The sequence below is a fragment of the Acartia tonsa genome, chromosome 4 (genome assembly GCF_053477335.1).
Source record: "Acartia tonsa isolate MP-2025a chromosome 4, ASM5347733v1, whole genome shotgun sequence".
Taxonomy (NCBI): domain Eukaryota; kingdom Metazoa; phylum Arthropoda; class Copepoda; order Calanoida; family Acartiidae; genus Acartia; species Acartia tonsa.
Window position 1 is genome coordinate 14,219,448 of NC_137263.1, and position 16,979 is coordinate 14,236,426.

Genomic DNA, 16,979 nt, shown 5'->3' on the forward strand with positions numbered 1-16,979 from the left:
GTTGAATGTTCAAACGTTTTAACTTCTAATACTTATCTACGGGAGTAATTTTAGGTATTATCATTGGGGATTTATCGGCTATTGTCTTATCCCTTTAAATGCCTGTGTAATATTAGACAAATAACAGGGACACAGGTTTATCCAATAACGAAATTAATTTGAAAAATCACGAAACCTCTACGTGTTTTTCAGCTGTCGTTGGGGGGCAACGACCTCTCCATTTGCCCCCCAAATATTATTTTAGATTTATTTCGCTTGTTGGTTACACCTTATTCCTGACAGGGACGGCGAGTTGAAGATAAAATGTTTTTATTTGTACTTAATGTTTATACATAAGCAATGTATGTGTGTATGTCTACCAAGATATTGTTTATGGCCATTGCATTGGCTATACTGATTGTAGTATTATTTCTGGGTAGTTTAAAGGCTATTTTGATAAAGGGCAATTAAACCCTTGAAAGTGATTTAGTCACAAAACACAAAACGATAACAAGTTTATGCAAATAGAAGTTTGATAAAGGGATAGTTGCACGAAGTGCATTTTAAAAAATAGTGATCTGTAAGTTTTTTCTATTTTAAATAACATAGTAATGCATAATATAAAGTTATTGATTAAAATTAAGATTTGACCAGGGATTTTCCTCCAAAAATGAGTTTTTCAATTTTTTTTTTTCAACTTCATTACATGTTATATATGGCGAAAACTTTTTTGTCAAAAATACAACTTTAGATAGCATTTACTAGTTAAAAGAACTTCAAACTTTTAATACAACAAAATACACATAACAAAGAATGACCAATAAATGGACCAATGGATATATATAGTATAGTACTTAGAGTAGTGAACTTTTATATGTCTTAGTTGAATATATTAGGCATTGGATAGATAAGATTATGTGTTAAAGAATTTTAACATTGACCTGACTGAACTTTTTTTATTTGACAATATCTAAAAAAGTTAAAGTGATTTGCCACATAAATTACACGAGAATAGTCTATTTTTTTCCTAATATGTATACCTAAAACACCAGTATTAGATTTGCTGCATATTTCACAAGAGTTGTATTTTGTATGGTTAGTTGGTATTTCCACTGAGATAATGTGAGGGTTTTCTTTATTTTTTAATAAGTATCTATAGAAAACCTGTCCTATGAAAGACCGGACGTTATTTTTTATGTTTTAAGTAACTTGCCATAAGGGGAACCCCTGTTCAAATTTTTTATAACTCTTGTGCAATATGCGGCAAATTATTCTCTAATACTGGTGTTTTGGGTATACACATTAGGAAAAAAATAGACCATTCTCATGTAATTTATGTGACAAATCACTTTAACTTATTTAGTTATTGTCAAATAAAAAAAGTTTGGTCAGGTCAATGTTAAAAATTCTTTAACCCTTACAGAACACATAATCATATCTATCCAATGCCTTATACATATACATATTATTCTATAAGACATATAAAAGTTCACTTCTCTAAGTACCTTAAATCTTTAAATACACTTACGCAACTATCCCTTTTAAGCTTTACTATTTTAATTATCTAAAATTATAAATTGGGGGAGGTGTTTATTAATCAGTAAACTAGAGGCTACGACCCTAAAATTTTTTTTTTTTGGGGGGGGGGGCGGAGAAATTTCACAACCCTCTATCCATTTTCAATATCAGTTTTAAACAGAAAAGGTAATTTTTCAAGGTGGGGATCTCATATATTTCTAGGGGCGATTTATCTTGGTAGTAATGAGAAGCTACATTGTTAAGGAGAATGATATAGGTTCAGCAGTTGGCGAGACCCTTCGGTACAGACAGATAAGACACACACAGACCTCCTGCTAGTTTTATGTAAGGATAATCTATCAATTTGTACTTGAATTGTACAACTCCTAGTCTAACCAGAACGATAATAGAAAAAAAAATAATAAAAATGTAAGCAAATATGTTAAAAATTTAACATGAATAAAAATTTTGTTTTTAGGAAACAAAGTTAAAAGTTGAGGATCTAGAGACTTTATTATTATTTAACAGGTAATTAAACATAATATTTAGCGAAGGTATAATTTGAAATGTATGTCTGTCCGTTTGAAATAGATGCCTGAAAATTTTAGAGATGAAATAAGTTCACATTCTTCATATTTCCACCAAGCTTCATTAAGATTTGCCAATTAATTAAGGTGCTAGATCGATTCGTAGATTTTTAAGTTTACATGATTTTCTCGACTGTGTATAAACTATAATAAATCTTTTAATGACAGGTACAGTTCATCTGAAACCTCGAGTGATTATGGATCTCACAAAGAACTAAATTTAAAAGCCTCAAAATTACAGGTAACATATAAATTAAAATTACCTGGATTAGTAAAGAAACACAATTTCTCCATTTTATAGCAGTTATTTATCGCATCGTATTGTTGTCAGCTTTCCGCGGATATTAAATAGAAAATTTATGAGATTTAATTTTTAAACCCGTTTTGAAAGCCACGGCAGGCCGAAGGCCCGGGCTAACTAAACTGGTTTTAACCTTGATTTTCCAGAACCGGTTTTAATCCAGATGATATTAATATGTTTGGAAGCCCCATGGAAACACAATTTCTCCATTTTATAAAGCTCTAATTTTAAAAAGCCAAATTAAGGGGAGGGGATGTGAGAAAAAAATGAATAGTCCATTTTAATTAAGCTCTGATATTTATACAGATTTTTATTCTGTATGTCTATCTGAATAAATCTTTTCCTAACCCCCATGAAGATTTTGTTTAATCTACAGACAAGATAAATACTAGGTTTAGTTCCAAATTACAAATCTTTTTTTTATTTCTAGATGAGCCAGAGCCGAAGATCTTGTCCGAAGCATAAAAATTTACAAAGCAACAGAACCACTTATTCAGAAGATGAATAAGATTGAGCTTTTTGTTGTACATTATGTACGAATGTGTAGTTTAGAAAAATAAAGTATTTTAAAACCAGGAAAAATTATCATTTGTATGTAAAACTTTCCTAAACCAACAGATTTCGACCTCAAAAAAATTAAGATTCAGCGATGTTACTTTGCCAGACTTATAGTTTAATCTGCCATAACTCAAAATGAAAGAAAAATATTTTTTTTGTCAAACTAAACCCAGAACCACTTCATTATGCAATCTACATTTTCCTGGATATTTTGTCTACGCGGTAGTCCATAAGTGTACAGCTTTGCAGTACATTGTTTCTATTTGTTAAAGCAACACGTATGATAAAAGAAAAAAATTCTGTTTAGAGTAAAATGCTTATATTTCAATCAAAATCTGTATTTTTGTATTTTTTACCGATCCACTTCATTATGCAAATCAAAAGAAAATCAATGGGAAAACGTTTGTTTTGCCCTTTTCTCCACTTTTATAAATTAATTCTGATAAAATAACAATTTTTTAAGGGATTTATGCATTAATTATAATAAAAAACAGTTTAAGGTAGATTTTAATGATTTTTTTAAATAAGAAATAATTTCAAAAAAGAAATTCTATCCCTATCACTATAAAGGACAGCTGCCGACCCCCAGTCTTATGGATGAAGCTAAATACATGTTAAAAATAAAAATTAGCCTGAAAAGTATATAAAAATGATTTTGGATGTGTTTAAAAACTCCATTTTAAAATCTTGATTTTAAGGATGATGGCCTTTAAGATGCTGTTACTGGTGGTGATGGTGAGCTAAATGTTATCAAATTGCATGCCTATGATGAAAACTTATATATTGAACTATGGTCCAATTTTTGTAGTCATAGCAGCCTCCAGCCAAGCAATATTAAAAACGAAAAAAATTGCAATTTTAATTACTAAAATTCATAAAGTAAATAATGTAGTTTTTAGATAATGGTTATATTTCATGTCGAAAGGCTCTACTGGAGGCTGCTATGACTACAAAAAATGGTACATAGGTTAATAGACAAGTTGTTATAATGGTCATGTACTTAGATAACATTTAGCTCACCATCACCACCAGTAACAGCATCTTAAAGGCCATCAACCTCAAAATCAAGATTTTAAAATGGATTTTTTTTAACACATCAAAAAACATTTTTGTATACTTTTCAGGGTAATTTTTATCTTTAACATGTATTTAGCTTCATCCATAAGACTGGGGGTCAGCAGCTGACCTCTAAAGTGATAGGGATTGAATTTCTTTTTTTCAATTATTTCTTATTTAGAAAAATCATTAAAATCTACCTTAAACTGTTTTTCATTATAATTAATGCATAAATCCCTTAAAAAATTGTTATTTTATCAGAATCATTTTTTAAAAGTGGAGAAAAGTGCAAAACAAACGTTTTCCCATTGATTTTCTTTTGATTTGCATAATGAAGTGGATCGGTAAAAAATACATAAATGTAGATTTTGATTAAAATATAAGCATTTTACTTTCAAAAGAATTTTTTTCTTTTATCATATGTTTTGCTTTAGCAAATAGAAACAATGTACTGTAAAGCTGTACACTTATGGACTACCGTAGACAAAATATCCAGGAAAATGTAGATTGCATAATGAAGTGGTTCTGGGTTTATGTATTCTAGAGTGTAACGAACGCAGGACACCATGTATATATTCTTGGGTGTAACCAAAGAGAGAGAGGGGACAATTGATTGTTTATTACACTAGTCTCCAAAGTTTTGAAATAACGTTTCCTAATTTGTTGGCTTAACAACTTAGGGAAATTCAGTAAATTTTGATTGGTTGATTAAGTTGAGTGTTCCAACGTTTAACTGCCAATTTTAATCTATAGAGGGGGTAATTTTTTGTGTCATCATTGGAGATGTACCTCAATCTATTGGCCTCTGTCTTATCCCTTTACATCCCTGGGTGTAACGAACGAACGAACGCACAGTAAAACTTTTTCGTGACCATCATGCCCTAAGGGCAATACAAATGTCGAGAAGACATAAAAATTTTTTTTTGACTAAAACATTTCGAAAAGGCTAAAAGAATTGTAATTCCAAATATTATTGACACTCTTTATTCCTTTATTTTCAAATATCAAACGGAGAACTCACAAAAATTTATTAAAAGATATATCATCAATAACTATGAAAAATTAAGGTAAGTCAAAGTAAGTTTGGTCGAAGATAAAAGATTTCACGTAAGTTCATAACAAAAAAAAACAGAAAATCGGCTATGAAAAAGCCGCACCTCAAAAATCAAATTTAGTAGTCCTTAAAAAATATTAAAAAACGTAAAAGAAGGATTATTTAAGAAGATTTTTGTCATAACGTTGGAAGATTTTAATTACAAAAATAATATTTTTAGTTGGTGTTCCCTCTAATGACCAAACTTACCCAAACCAACCAATTAAGAAATTATTTCAAACTAAAATACATAAAAAAAATTTGACTGATAAATGTAGCAAATTATTGATAATGATATGCCGTTAAGATTTTTAATATTTTATCATAAAAAAGACACTTTATAAATTAAGCAAATGCAAAGTAATTCTTACACAACAGTTGTCTTGTGTTAATAAAAAAAGTTAACAGATTTTCAATGTATTTTACTTGTCCTATTTGAACGCTGCGTTATCGTTTTCATGATAATTTTTTGTTAATCCTTTTTTTGGTTAAGGTAGGGTGTGTGCAACCTTCCATTTACAAGGAAAGACACATAGAAAATGGCAATTAAAAATTTAAAAGCAAATACCTAACAGCTAATTATAACACAATTACCATTTCTTCTCATATTTAAATAGATCGTCTATTATTGACTTAAATTTCCTGGACAGCCGGCAGCCGCGCGTAAGCCGCCAGTAAGCCTCAGGGAAATCAACCTTACCTACGCAAATTTTAAAATCAGCTGGAAGTCTTGGCAATCCACCTTTTTAAAAAATCAATAGCATTTAAAAGGGTTTAAATTTGAAGCTTAAACGCGGCTGAGGCGCGGCTGTCGAGCCGTGGAAATTTCAATAACTAGAAAAGGTATAGTGGTATCATACGTTTCGTCACCTCTAACTATATTTAGTGCAGAATTTAGATATTCTTTTCCAGTTTGGCTTAGAAACCGATTAATATCGGCTGGATTAGAACCGGTTCTCAGTCATACCTAAAAGTTTATGTATAATATCGTATTACAGATATTAAAACCATTGATCAAAGAAAAAGCTCATTTCAACAAATAAAATTTTTATGATGGACAAAATATTCTTTTATCCATATACTACCAAAAAAACTTACATCACTTGATTAGGTTTACGTAATAAAAAATATTGAATATCACACTTAAAAATTACTTTTAGCACAAAAAAAATTAATCAGACATTAAGTAAAATTTTTGACTTTACAAAATGACACTTTCAACATATTTTAACAAAGCATTTTGTGTCTTTAAATAATTGCTTGATAAAAAGATAATTTCTAATCGTAAATAATCTTCTTTGCAATGAATTCTCCAGTGACCATGTCTGATATTATCATCTCATTGCCCATATCCTGAAAAAAATTTAACAGTTATATATTGCATCGTATTATAGTCAGCATTCGGTGGATAATTAAATAATTATAAGATTTTAAAAGGTTTTATTAGCCCCAGGGTTGTCATTTTGGGCGGGCGCTTTTGGGCGGGCAGTTTTGGGCGGGCGCTTTTGGGCCGCCCAATATAAGGTACTTTTTGGCAGTTTTAGGCACCCCCCTTTTAGGGGGAGAGAAAAAGGGGAGGGGGTTAAAAAAGAGGGGGGACGGGCCTATTTTTTGGGTGATATCCTTATACTAAAGTAACAGGATGTGTGTCTTTTTGTTTGTGTGTCTGTGTGTTTGTACCGAAGGATCTCGCTAACCGCTGAACCGATCGGGTTCTCCTTAACAAGGTAGCTTCTCATAGGTTCTGGGAAGGTTTATAACTATTTTGGGGGAGGGTACCACCACCCTCCTAAGAGAAAAAAATTGCACTCCCCCAAAAACTTTTTAAAACAAATTTTTAAACTAAAAATAAAAATGGGGGGGAGGAAACGCACCCCCCCCCCAAAAAAAAAAAATATTCCTCCCCCCCCCCAATTTTTTTTTACTTTTTTTTAAATCTAATATAATAATAAAATTGAATTATCAAATTTGACTCTCCCCTCCTCAAGTGCCCCTAGAGGCCTCTAGGGCCGTAGCCGCTAGTTAACTATATAAATAAGTAAGCTTTTTTGTATCTAGAGAAGGATTTCGCTGAACCGATATGGTTCTCCTTTCCAGTGGAGCCTTTATAGGTCCTGAGATGGTTTTAGGCTATTTTATTTCTAATAATAAGTCTAGGTATGGTTTTAGGCTATTTTATATCCTTTTTAAATGCTTTTTACGACATTTGCCCAAAAAGGGTGCCCAAAACCACTTTTGGGCGCCCAAAACCCGCCTAAAACCCTTTTGGGCAATTGGGCCGCCCAATATCAAAAAAAGTGCCCAATTCAACAACCCTGATTAGCCCCAAGGTAATACGATTCTATACATGATTATTTTAGTATGGCTAAAAACCAGTTCTAATCCAGTTTGGAACCAACCAATTAAAATACAATATAAGTACCTACCCAAAGTTATAGATCTAAAGAATAAGATAATGTGGTTAAAAAAAACTTCGGGTACTAGTGTAATTCCTCTGGTAAAACCCCAACTTTAAATACCAACCTCAACTCTGACTGTTGGATGTTCTAGGAAAATTTGTGGCAGCTGTGCTATCTCAATCAATCTGTCGTTGGAGGATCCAAATATCTTATCACAATCAAGATATTCATCAAATGGACCGCCAATCCTAAAAATAAATAGGTAGGTTAAAAAAGGGATTTTCATTAAGGGGTTTAGCTCAACAGGTTTAGCTATGATAATGTTGCTTGTCGAATCAATAAAGTTAGAGTATAGAGGGGTCGATGGTATATGGCTACATAGAACTATGGCAAAGACCTACTAACATATTCATATTGGTCAAGAAATTTGACAGCTTGGACCCTAAAACGGCCGAGTTTTATACAGGATTTTTCATTATTAGAAACAATGCCCTAACTATAAAATTTAACATATATTTGTGTTTTTCCTTAATAAATAATGGATATATCTTAAAATTAATGAAGGAAACAAATCAATTTTAGCATTGTCAAAAAATTATAAAAACTGTAAAAATTTTGACTTTCAGTAAAATATTTTCACTTCAAGCTGCTAACAATACAATCATTTCGGAAAGTAGATATCAATGCCAATTTTTAAAAATAGCAATATTAAGGTTCAAATTAAAATCAATATAGGTTTAATTGGTTTTTTAAATATTTTCCGTTTGAGGGGGCTTTTAAATGTTTTTCCCAGTAATAGATAGATAACTTTCTTCCTTTCCCCTTTCCGAAATATTAGAACTGTCCGTAGCTCCTACGTAGCTTCTGCGCATGTCTATTTAAATGTTATTTAGTAGAGAAGCTACTCTATAATTCACTTTGTCTATCAGTAAGTCCGGATTTTTTTCCAATGAATTTGCAAATAAAAATTAATCTGTATTTGACTTTGATAAAATGATTTTACATCCTATTAAATATATGTAAATCATTGCAGCTCTTTTATGACTCTATACATGCCCTTCTCTTCTTTTTACATCAGCAACCAAATGAATGTAATTATTTTCAATTTCTAAAAATCATAAAAATCTGTACATTGCTATATTTTTTCATTAAATCAATTAATTTTAGAAAGACATATTTTTTTAAATGCTGTTACACCTGATTTTATCATCCTTGTTATAATGTTCTATAGTATTTAAATAAAAGGATTATTATTTTTTGTCAACACTTTTTTAGCTAGCTTTGTAATAATTACGTTTAAATTCTGTTAAATTTACTGATAATTATCATCTAATAATTTATCGCTTATTTTCAAGGTCTTACTATTCTAATTATATATACATTATTATGTTTAATAAGAAAATTCCGACATTCATCTCAGTTTATTTTTTTAAAAAAATAGCTATCTTTGAAATATATATTCAAATAAAATAACACAGTACAAATAATAATAAAACAGGGTTTGCTTACAAAACACAAGCAAATTAATGGAAACACTTTTGAAAAGATAGCATTGATTTTAAATGATAAATATGCTCAAAATTTTCTACAAAAACTAGGCAAAACATTTTTTTAGTCGTTGATAACAATATCTTATTCTTATACTCTTATTTACAAATAGTTTTACACTAAAATCTTTTGATTTAATTGGTTTAACTCTTGTACAATTGGGCAGATGACTTTAATTTATAATAAAGGTCCCCCAAATCCTTATACCAACAAGTTGGTGATTTTGATTATTTCTTCAAACCTTATTCCAATGACAGCATATGAGCTTTCTAGCAGCTAAGTGAGAAAGCAAAATTTCTATCGATAAACAACCTTCTGCAGAGCTTTAGGTCTTTGCTTAAGGAATGTTTGTAGCTATCTGTTTATACATCTATACTCTACATTTATTGTCGAATCTTAAAATGTTAAAATATTGAAAAAATACTTCTTAAAAAAATTAGGTAGCTATAATTGTTTCATTTGTTAGGTATAATGTTCATTTGTTACTGCCAATGGAAAATTATAAATTTTAAATTAAGAAAAGGTTGTGGATTAATTTGAAAATCATCATCAGTTAGATAGATAGATAATCACATATAAAGATTTGATAAAGAATAAGAAGAACACCTGTCATACTGAGGTGATACCTAATAAGCAAACTCTGTTATTAGATATTAATACTGTATGATACACCACATTTTCATATACTTTCAAAGTGATACTTGTAGTAGGCTAAAATACCGATACCATACATCCACCCCCTTTACCCCACCCCCTCAACGTCTACTGGATGAACAAACTGACCATTAAATGAGGTCCATATTAGAAAGTTAAATTGACGACAACATTTCCCTTGCAAATGTGTCCAAGTATATCCTATATCGATTTATATTAAACAAGGGAATACCTGTACCTGTAAGTGAGACCACCAGGGAGATAGATACAGTTATCATCAAATTCATCCTGTTGTTTCAGTTGATACTGTCCACGCGCTATCAAAACACTCTTGGGAGCTGGCTTACGGCTGAAAAAAAGTTTTATTAATTTGGGATATTTGAGATTTTTCGATGAGAGAGAGGTTGTAGGGAATCGATATTTTATTACTTGGATGTTGCACCAAATTTTTATGTACTCTGACAAAGTTATTATCGTAGATGGCTGAAAAAACGATATCCCCCATGCCATCCACACACCCTTTACCCCATATCCTCCCCTCTTACTGGACGAACGAAATGACCAATAAAAGAGGTCCATATAAGCATGCTAAATTGACGAAAATGTTTCCCCTGTCAATATATCCACGTATATCATATATCCATTGTGTGGGGTAATCCCAATCTTCAAAATTTGTTTAAAGAATGAAATGTGTACTACACTGTACGTTTTCTCGAGTCAGATGAAATCCACAATTATAAAAAGTTCAAGACAAAGTTGAGAAAAATTGTAGAACCGTTGTTCAGGTCTTAAGATTTTCTTTTTCAGATTAGCAGTGAAGTAAATAGGATTTCAACATACTTAAGTTTGTAAAGTTAGGTATGCACTGCACACAGTAGTTTGAAAATAAAGAGTGGGGGGTGCTAAGCGATAAGCTACTAAAATCTTTTGGAAATATCACCCACCAAGCTCTATTGTTTCCAAAGCAACCCCCCCCCCCCCCCCTTTAAACTAGTAAGTCGTCTATCACCCTAAATCAAACATGACTCAAACCTTTTTTCAGCATCCAGAACCCGCTGTATGTCCTTTGCAGTATATTTGGGATCAGTTTTCATCCTCTCGGCAACTCCCAATCTGTTTTCAAACCTACAAACAAAATAATTGCCTAAAAATTAAATAGATACCTAATTAAATTTGAATCTGATCTGATTGTTCTATTGCTTGCAGGGAAAAAGAGCGCCAGCTGATTATATACATATTTGATGACTTTAATCATTTTTAAACTTAATTAGAATGTTGGTTTAATGAGTATCTTTAATGTAAATAAATGCGATTTTATAATAATCAAAGCTTTGGAAGGTAGGTACGTACATATTTTCTATATGTTGGGTGAGGAGAGTGTAACACGTTATGAATCCAAGTAGAAGAAACCAAACGTTGCAGTAATGTAAGTGCCTTAATATTTTTTAACAGAGTTCCTTTGCTTTTTAATATGAATTCAGCCCCTACCCCCACCCCAACCCCTTCCCGGTTACATTATTAAATGCAAAAAAAACATACCTTTCACCAAGAGGAGAGAAAAAGTAAACTGAAGAATTAATTTGCTGGCACCTCCAACCCGGAGGCAGACTAGAGTCTGTCAGGTACATAACTCCGTCAAGTTTGTCTTTTTTCAATGAGATCTCGCGGTACATGGCAGCTTTACTCTAAACAAATTTAAGAATAAAAGCATTTTTGTTTAAAATTAAAAGAACTTTGTCTTGTTGATCTAGTCATACAATTTAGCATGATTTAAAATATCCTCAGTCATTAGTGAGAGAACTAGATTTTAGTTAGAGTTCGATTAATTTTACTCAGAAAACGCCAATATCAACACGCTACTTCAGAATATTCGGATCTAGTGCAGTTTATGGTAAAATGTTCTTGTTAATGATTATTTCAAAAAAATCTTTAAACTTTCAACTGCTAGCTGCCAAACGGCTTACTTATCTAAACAAAAAACCTAAATAAAAAGTCTTTTTCGAGCAATTATGTGCGCTGCGAGAAAACTGTACACTTTTGACCGCTAGCAGCCTTTGAGGTTCATAGATTTTTAGAGATAATGTTTTTGCGTGTGTAGCCATTGTTCTTAGTGTACGGACATAAGTAGTCATGGAGAAGGACGAAACACTTTTATATAGCCACTAGGAACATTTTACCGTGATTTGCAATAAATCCTAATTTTCTAATTTATGATTCCAAATTTTATGTGAATTTTACTAGTTATATTACTACTTTTATCCAATTGCATTGACAGCACTTTACACCCAGGTATCTAGTGGAATAAGACAATTGCCGATAAATTGATATACATCCCTAATAATATTGCATAAAATCGACCCTTCAGAAGATTACAATTAGTGGTTAAAACGTTTGGAAACTCAACTTAATAAACCAACCAATCAAAATTCATTGAAAGTCCCAAAGAGTTCAAGCCAACGAATAAAAAAACGTTATTATAAAATTTTAGGGACCAGTGTAATTGACTAAGAAAGTGAAAAAAGTTATAAACTCACCGGAAATTCAACATTTTCTGGGGAAATATACACAACTTGTTCTTTACCATCTCGCGTCACCAACCTTGACATCCAACCTGAAGGGACAGCCATCCTTTTGTTGGAACCATGGTAGTTCTTCACAGGAAGCGGAGGCTTCGTTGGGGTAACAGTTTTAGTTTCTTTCGCAGTTTTGCTCACACTTTTAATTCCTTTCGCAGATATCGGAGTCTTCGGTTTAGATTTGCTCTGAGGCGTATTTTTTGCCGTTGGTGTTTTTGCTACAGCAGGACTTTTAGCAGGTGTTTTACTCTTTGGCGCAGGAGAGCTCTTAGACACAGCTGGGCTCTTCGCAGTAGTTGCATTTAACTTGTGGGCGTAGCTGACAAAGTAGCTGTCAACTCTCTCCTGTCTTGTCAATGACATTGTCTCCTCTGCCTCGTTCACTGCATTACCCCATTTCTTTTGCATAGATTTTGCAGGCTTGTATGATTTGTCTGATTTTTTCTTGGCTACAATACAAAAAAATATCAAACTCAAATGAAAAAAAATACCTAGTATAATATTTTATATAAATGATAAGACTTAAAATAGTTTTATATCAAAATAAGAATTTCAAATCCCAAATTACCAAGATCAATTATCAAACAAGCAAATATAACACAACTAAGCTGCTACCATGGGAGAATAGCCACTTTTTTTTAGCAACTGGGGCCAACTCAATCAAGCACAATATGACTAAACACGCTGCTGAGGGAGCTAGCTTTTACAGTAACAGTATAAAGTAACCTTGATGAACATTATAGGGGGGGGGGGGGGGGGGGTGATTAATATATTTGCAGCCGGGAAAAAATTAATCTTGTGCAGAATATACAACACCTATGAAAGGTTACAGTAAATACTAAAAACGCACTCTGACCGACTATAAATATCCCCTAGCTAGGTTTATGAAAATTTAGACAAAATAACAGCCGAGTATCGCTCTTTTTTATCATGTTCAGACTTGCGGACATACCCAACAATATATTATATTATAGATGCACTACTGAAAATAAAATGTTACCTCCTAAAGCTTTAAATGCCTCTAGTCCATTGAATGGCAAAACAGTTGAAACCCATCCGCTCTCATCATTCCAGCCAAAAAATTGAACATGGTAGGAGTAGACCTTGCCATTCTTTTCACGTTTAAAAACATTTTCTGGATTTCTTGTGATAAATCCAGGCCAGAAAGGAAATCCCGGCATTCTGCCCCAAACTAGATCACCAACTAATGGAAAGTCTTGTGTATCTCCTGCGTCATCAGCTTTTACTGGGGTGATATCATCAGTAGGCGACTTTATTGCTGCTGATTCTTTGTCTTGTGTCTGTTGTTGAGATACTTTACTCAAATCACTGTTTTGCTTTCTTTTTTTATTCACAGTAGGTGTAACAGTGTCGGAATCATTTTTTTCAACCTTGGTAAAATCACGTTTGTTTCCTTTGGCTGGCACAGTATCACTATTAGCCTCCAAGCTTTCATTTTCTTCTGCGTTGGGAACACTTTCTGACAATTCCACCATGTCGCTTGAAGAATCCAAAGATGAATCTAACTCCTGAGCCACTGAATCAGACATATTACTTTTTGTATTGTCTTTCTCTTCTACCATACCCCAGCCATAATTTAATAGAACTCTTTCCAAGCGATCATCGTCATTGAAATTAATCAGATCTTGGGCATAGTCAACTGCTTTGTCAAAGTTGGCTTGAAATCGTTTATTTACTTGATAATCTGCTTTGGCTTTCTTAGTAGCTTTGTCCTTATCTGCCAGAAAAGTATTGATACCTTTGTATTCCTTGAGTGAAGATGCTCCAATCCAGGCCCGCTCGTTACCGTACTCTAAAAATAAAACATGGTATCGCCTTGATGTTTTAGTTAGGGTTTCAGTAATTTTTAAAAATTCTCCGTCTTTGGGATCGCGAGAGACGATGCCCGGCCAGTAAGGATAACCCCTCATTTTAGCCCAAACTAAGGCACCTTCGCAAGGACTATATGATTCTGTTTTATCCTTTCTCACGGGGGAAACATTAGAATCGTTCAAAGACAATTCACTTGATTCAGATTGTTTAGTTTTGGCAATTTCTACCAAAGTATCCTGAGTTGATATATCCCCCTCACTAATTTTCGTCATATCAATATCGTCATTGTTTGCATCATTAGGAGTTGTTATATTTTGTACTTCTTCTTTTTTCTTTGCATCTTTTTTAATCTTGAAAGATCGGTCAAACTTTACATTAGAGTGAAATACTGGAACAAAGTCAAGTTTTTTAGGAGTATCAGGTTTGTCTTTGGGTTTGGGACTATTTGAACTAGGCTTTAATGATTTTGTTTTCACTTCAGTATCATATGGCACTTCTTTCCTTGTTTCTTTTATTTGTACTGTTTGTTTATTGTTAGGTAGGTTTTCATTTTCGATTTGTTCTTCAGCTTCAGAACAAGTTGTGTTTATAGGAGATAAATTAGTTTGCTCAATATTTTGTTTTCTCTCATTTTTATCTCCTTGGTCAGGCAACGGGAAAAGGGTTTTCATTTCTGAATTATTTTTTAATGGGCTTCCCATAAATCCACCCTTTTCAGGGTGTCTCTCTATATCCATTATCTTTACACGCTCCGATTTGGTTAGAGTGAAAAGTTCATCTGCTTTAATAACACAACGTTTCCACGAGGAGAGCCTATCTGGCTTGGGCTTGTAGAATTTCATATTTCCCGCATCTCCTACTGCTACCTGCTCATAGTCAGCCAATCCTGAATAGGGAAGACAGTGGTTTTCATCCACCCAAGACAGTCTGTTATCTTCAATCATCTGGACATTGTATTGTCGTGTGGCACCCCCCTCTCCACCACCATTAGTCGACATCAATATCTTCGTACAAAACTTAAGACTAACATCGTTGACAACAACGGCAGGATAGTAGCAATGGTTACCTGACCGACACCAAATGAGATCTCCAAGTCCAAAAATTTTATCAGGTATAATTTGACTTCTTAACTCATTGTTAGCAGGTACAACAGTTGATCTTAGGTCATCTGTTCTGGAGGTTTCAATGGCATGGTATTCACCCTGATTATATTCTCGTGGAGCCTCGTCATTGCTGCCATTTTCTATTTCGTCTTCAACTTCCAAATCGTGAACATTCTGTTCTTCAATGACTGGCCGGGTATCGTCTCTTTGCGTTTCCATATTTTTATCATTCCCTCTTTAAAAATGTTTTTTACAAACTTTTAAAAGGGATCAAATATTTTTCTTACCGGCACTTTGGATAAAGTAGATTTTTCTTTCCTGGTTACGCTCAGTCAGTATAGATAATGGTCTGAAACATATCTCATTCATTAATTGTGTATACTATAGCACAAAAATTGTACATTAGCCAAAACAGTTACAATAATCGTACATATTTTTTTTAAACGAAAATTTTAATTTTAGACTAAATGCTGCAATTTTTAGACTAAAAGTGATAACTAAAAATAAAGCATAGAGGTTTTAGAGGTACAGAGCTGAGCAGCAAAGATAAAGTTTTTCCGAGCTATTGAGTTTAGGACTGAAAAGAATAAAAGTAAAATTATATGTTTAGGAAGAGCATTCAAGCTAATAATTGTCAGATAAATTACCTTTATTGCGCGCCAAATAAGTGACAAAATATAAAGAATCATAAAATATTACATATTAGGAGTTTTCTGCTTGATATACAAGATACCCTTTTTTAACTTAATCAAATGATAAAGTGACAATTGCAGGCAAGTCTTAACATAAAAAAAATAATGTTGATTTATAGTACATAACGAGTGAAATTAGTGTTCTTTTGTCAGAATAAAAGCCTGCATATCTTAAACATACCTAATAATATGCTAATAAAACTCTAGGGTAAATAATAGTATTTGACAATTATATTAAGAAAAACATTAAATTTACATACTTCAATTGAAAAACTTCTTAGATTTGCAAGTCTATTCTGCATGCCTTCATAAATCAAAATAAATACAAGTGACATGACAATATACAAATAAAATAAAGAATATTTCATATTTGTAAAAAATATTATACGTCGACGAATAAAAAACAAATCATTGAAAAAATCAGCGGCATCTTGTGCTTTGAAAACAGGGTTCCCAAACTTTTTAAAAATATTACGGAATAAGAATTTATAATTATACAGATTTTCATTCGTTTTACGTGTTTTAAAGATTTAATATGTTAGGTTCTAGAAGAAGAAAAAATAAAATATTTTTTAGGCATAAGTTGATAACCTGTATTTATGTATGATCAGCTGACGTATCACTTGAGTCATTATCAAAATTTCTCTTCACAAGATTTCCATTATTTTTTTTTTAAATTTTCCTTGAATTTTTAGTGCTTCCTAACTTATATTAAGTTTATTTTAATTATGTTTTAATTACAGAATTGAAGAAACGAATAAAGGATGTAATAAAGTAATTATTAAAAATTTATTTTTGTGGGGGAAAATGTCTGGAAATAAAAGTGGTAAATGTATTTTGGTTTGGCTGCCTTGTTCAGCTTGTTGTGGTGCGGTAGGCTTCAAAAGCTAATAATTTTCCATTTATTTTTAAGAATCCAAACTTATTATGATGATATATCCTTATATTCTGTTTTTTTAAATTATTTTAATAACCAAATCTTAATATCTGTTGCTTAAGTTTCTTTATTTACATTTGTTTTACGCTGCATGCTATTATGAAAAATACCTATACATGAAAAAAATCTAAGTACAACAACACTA

At 32.2% G+C, this 16,979-nt stretch overlaps 2 protein-coding genes and 1 long non-coding RNA gene across 12 annotated transcripts in view; 2 read left to right on the forward strand and 1 right to left on the reverse strand.

Moving 5' to 3' along the window:
- Window positions 1–16,979, forward strand: part of Uch-L5 (ubiquitin carboxy-terminal hydrolase L5) — a 294,886-nt gene that overhangs the window by 94,021 nt on the left and 183,886 nt on the right. The window lies entirely within an intron of this gene.
- On the forward strand, window positions 1,909–2,967 carry LOC145318235 (uncharacterized). The gene is made up of 3 exons (XR_013879263.1): window positions 1,909–2,025; window positions 2,253–2,325; window positions 2,816–2,967. It is a non-coding gene; the product is annotated as an uncharacterized LOC145318235 (long non-coding RNA).
- Window positions 4,968–16,326, reverse strand: LOC145316179 (uncharacterized). Of its 8 annotated transcripts, XM_080156527.1 has the most exons (9): window positions 15,493–16,326; window positions 14,029–14,082; window positions 13,270–13,806; window positions 12,228–12,718; window positions 11,233–11,378; window positions 10,726–10,818; window positions 9,932–10,042; window positions 7,616–7,739; window positions 4,968–6,445 (listed from the first exon to the last, which is right to left on the reverse strand). In XM_080156527.1, the coding sequence occupies exons 1-9, from the start codon at window positions 15,572–15,574 to the stop codon at window positions 6,371–6,373; spliced, it is 1,713 nt and encodes a 570-aa protein (XP_080012653.1). In that variant the 5' UTR covers window positions 15,575–16,326; the 3' UTR covers window positions 4,968–6,370. The 8 variants fall into 8 exon arrangements, 5 of the variants coding, with proteins under 5 accessions (XP_080012653.1, XP_080012652.1, XP_080012650.1 ...); XR_013878331.1 differs by having other exon boundaries at window positions 4,968–5,051; window positions 6,191–6,445; window positions 13,270–16,316; XR_013878330.1 differs by having other exon boundaries at window positions 4,968–5,051; window positions 5,313–6,445; window positions 13,270–16,316.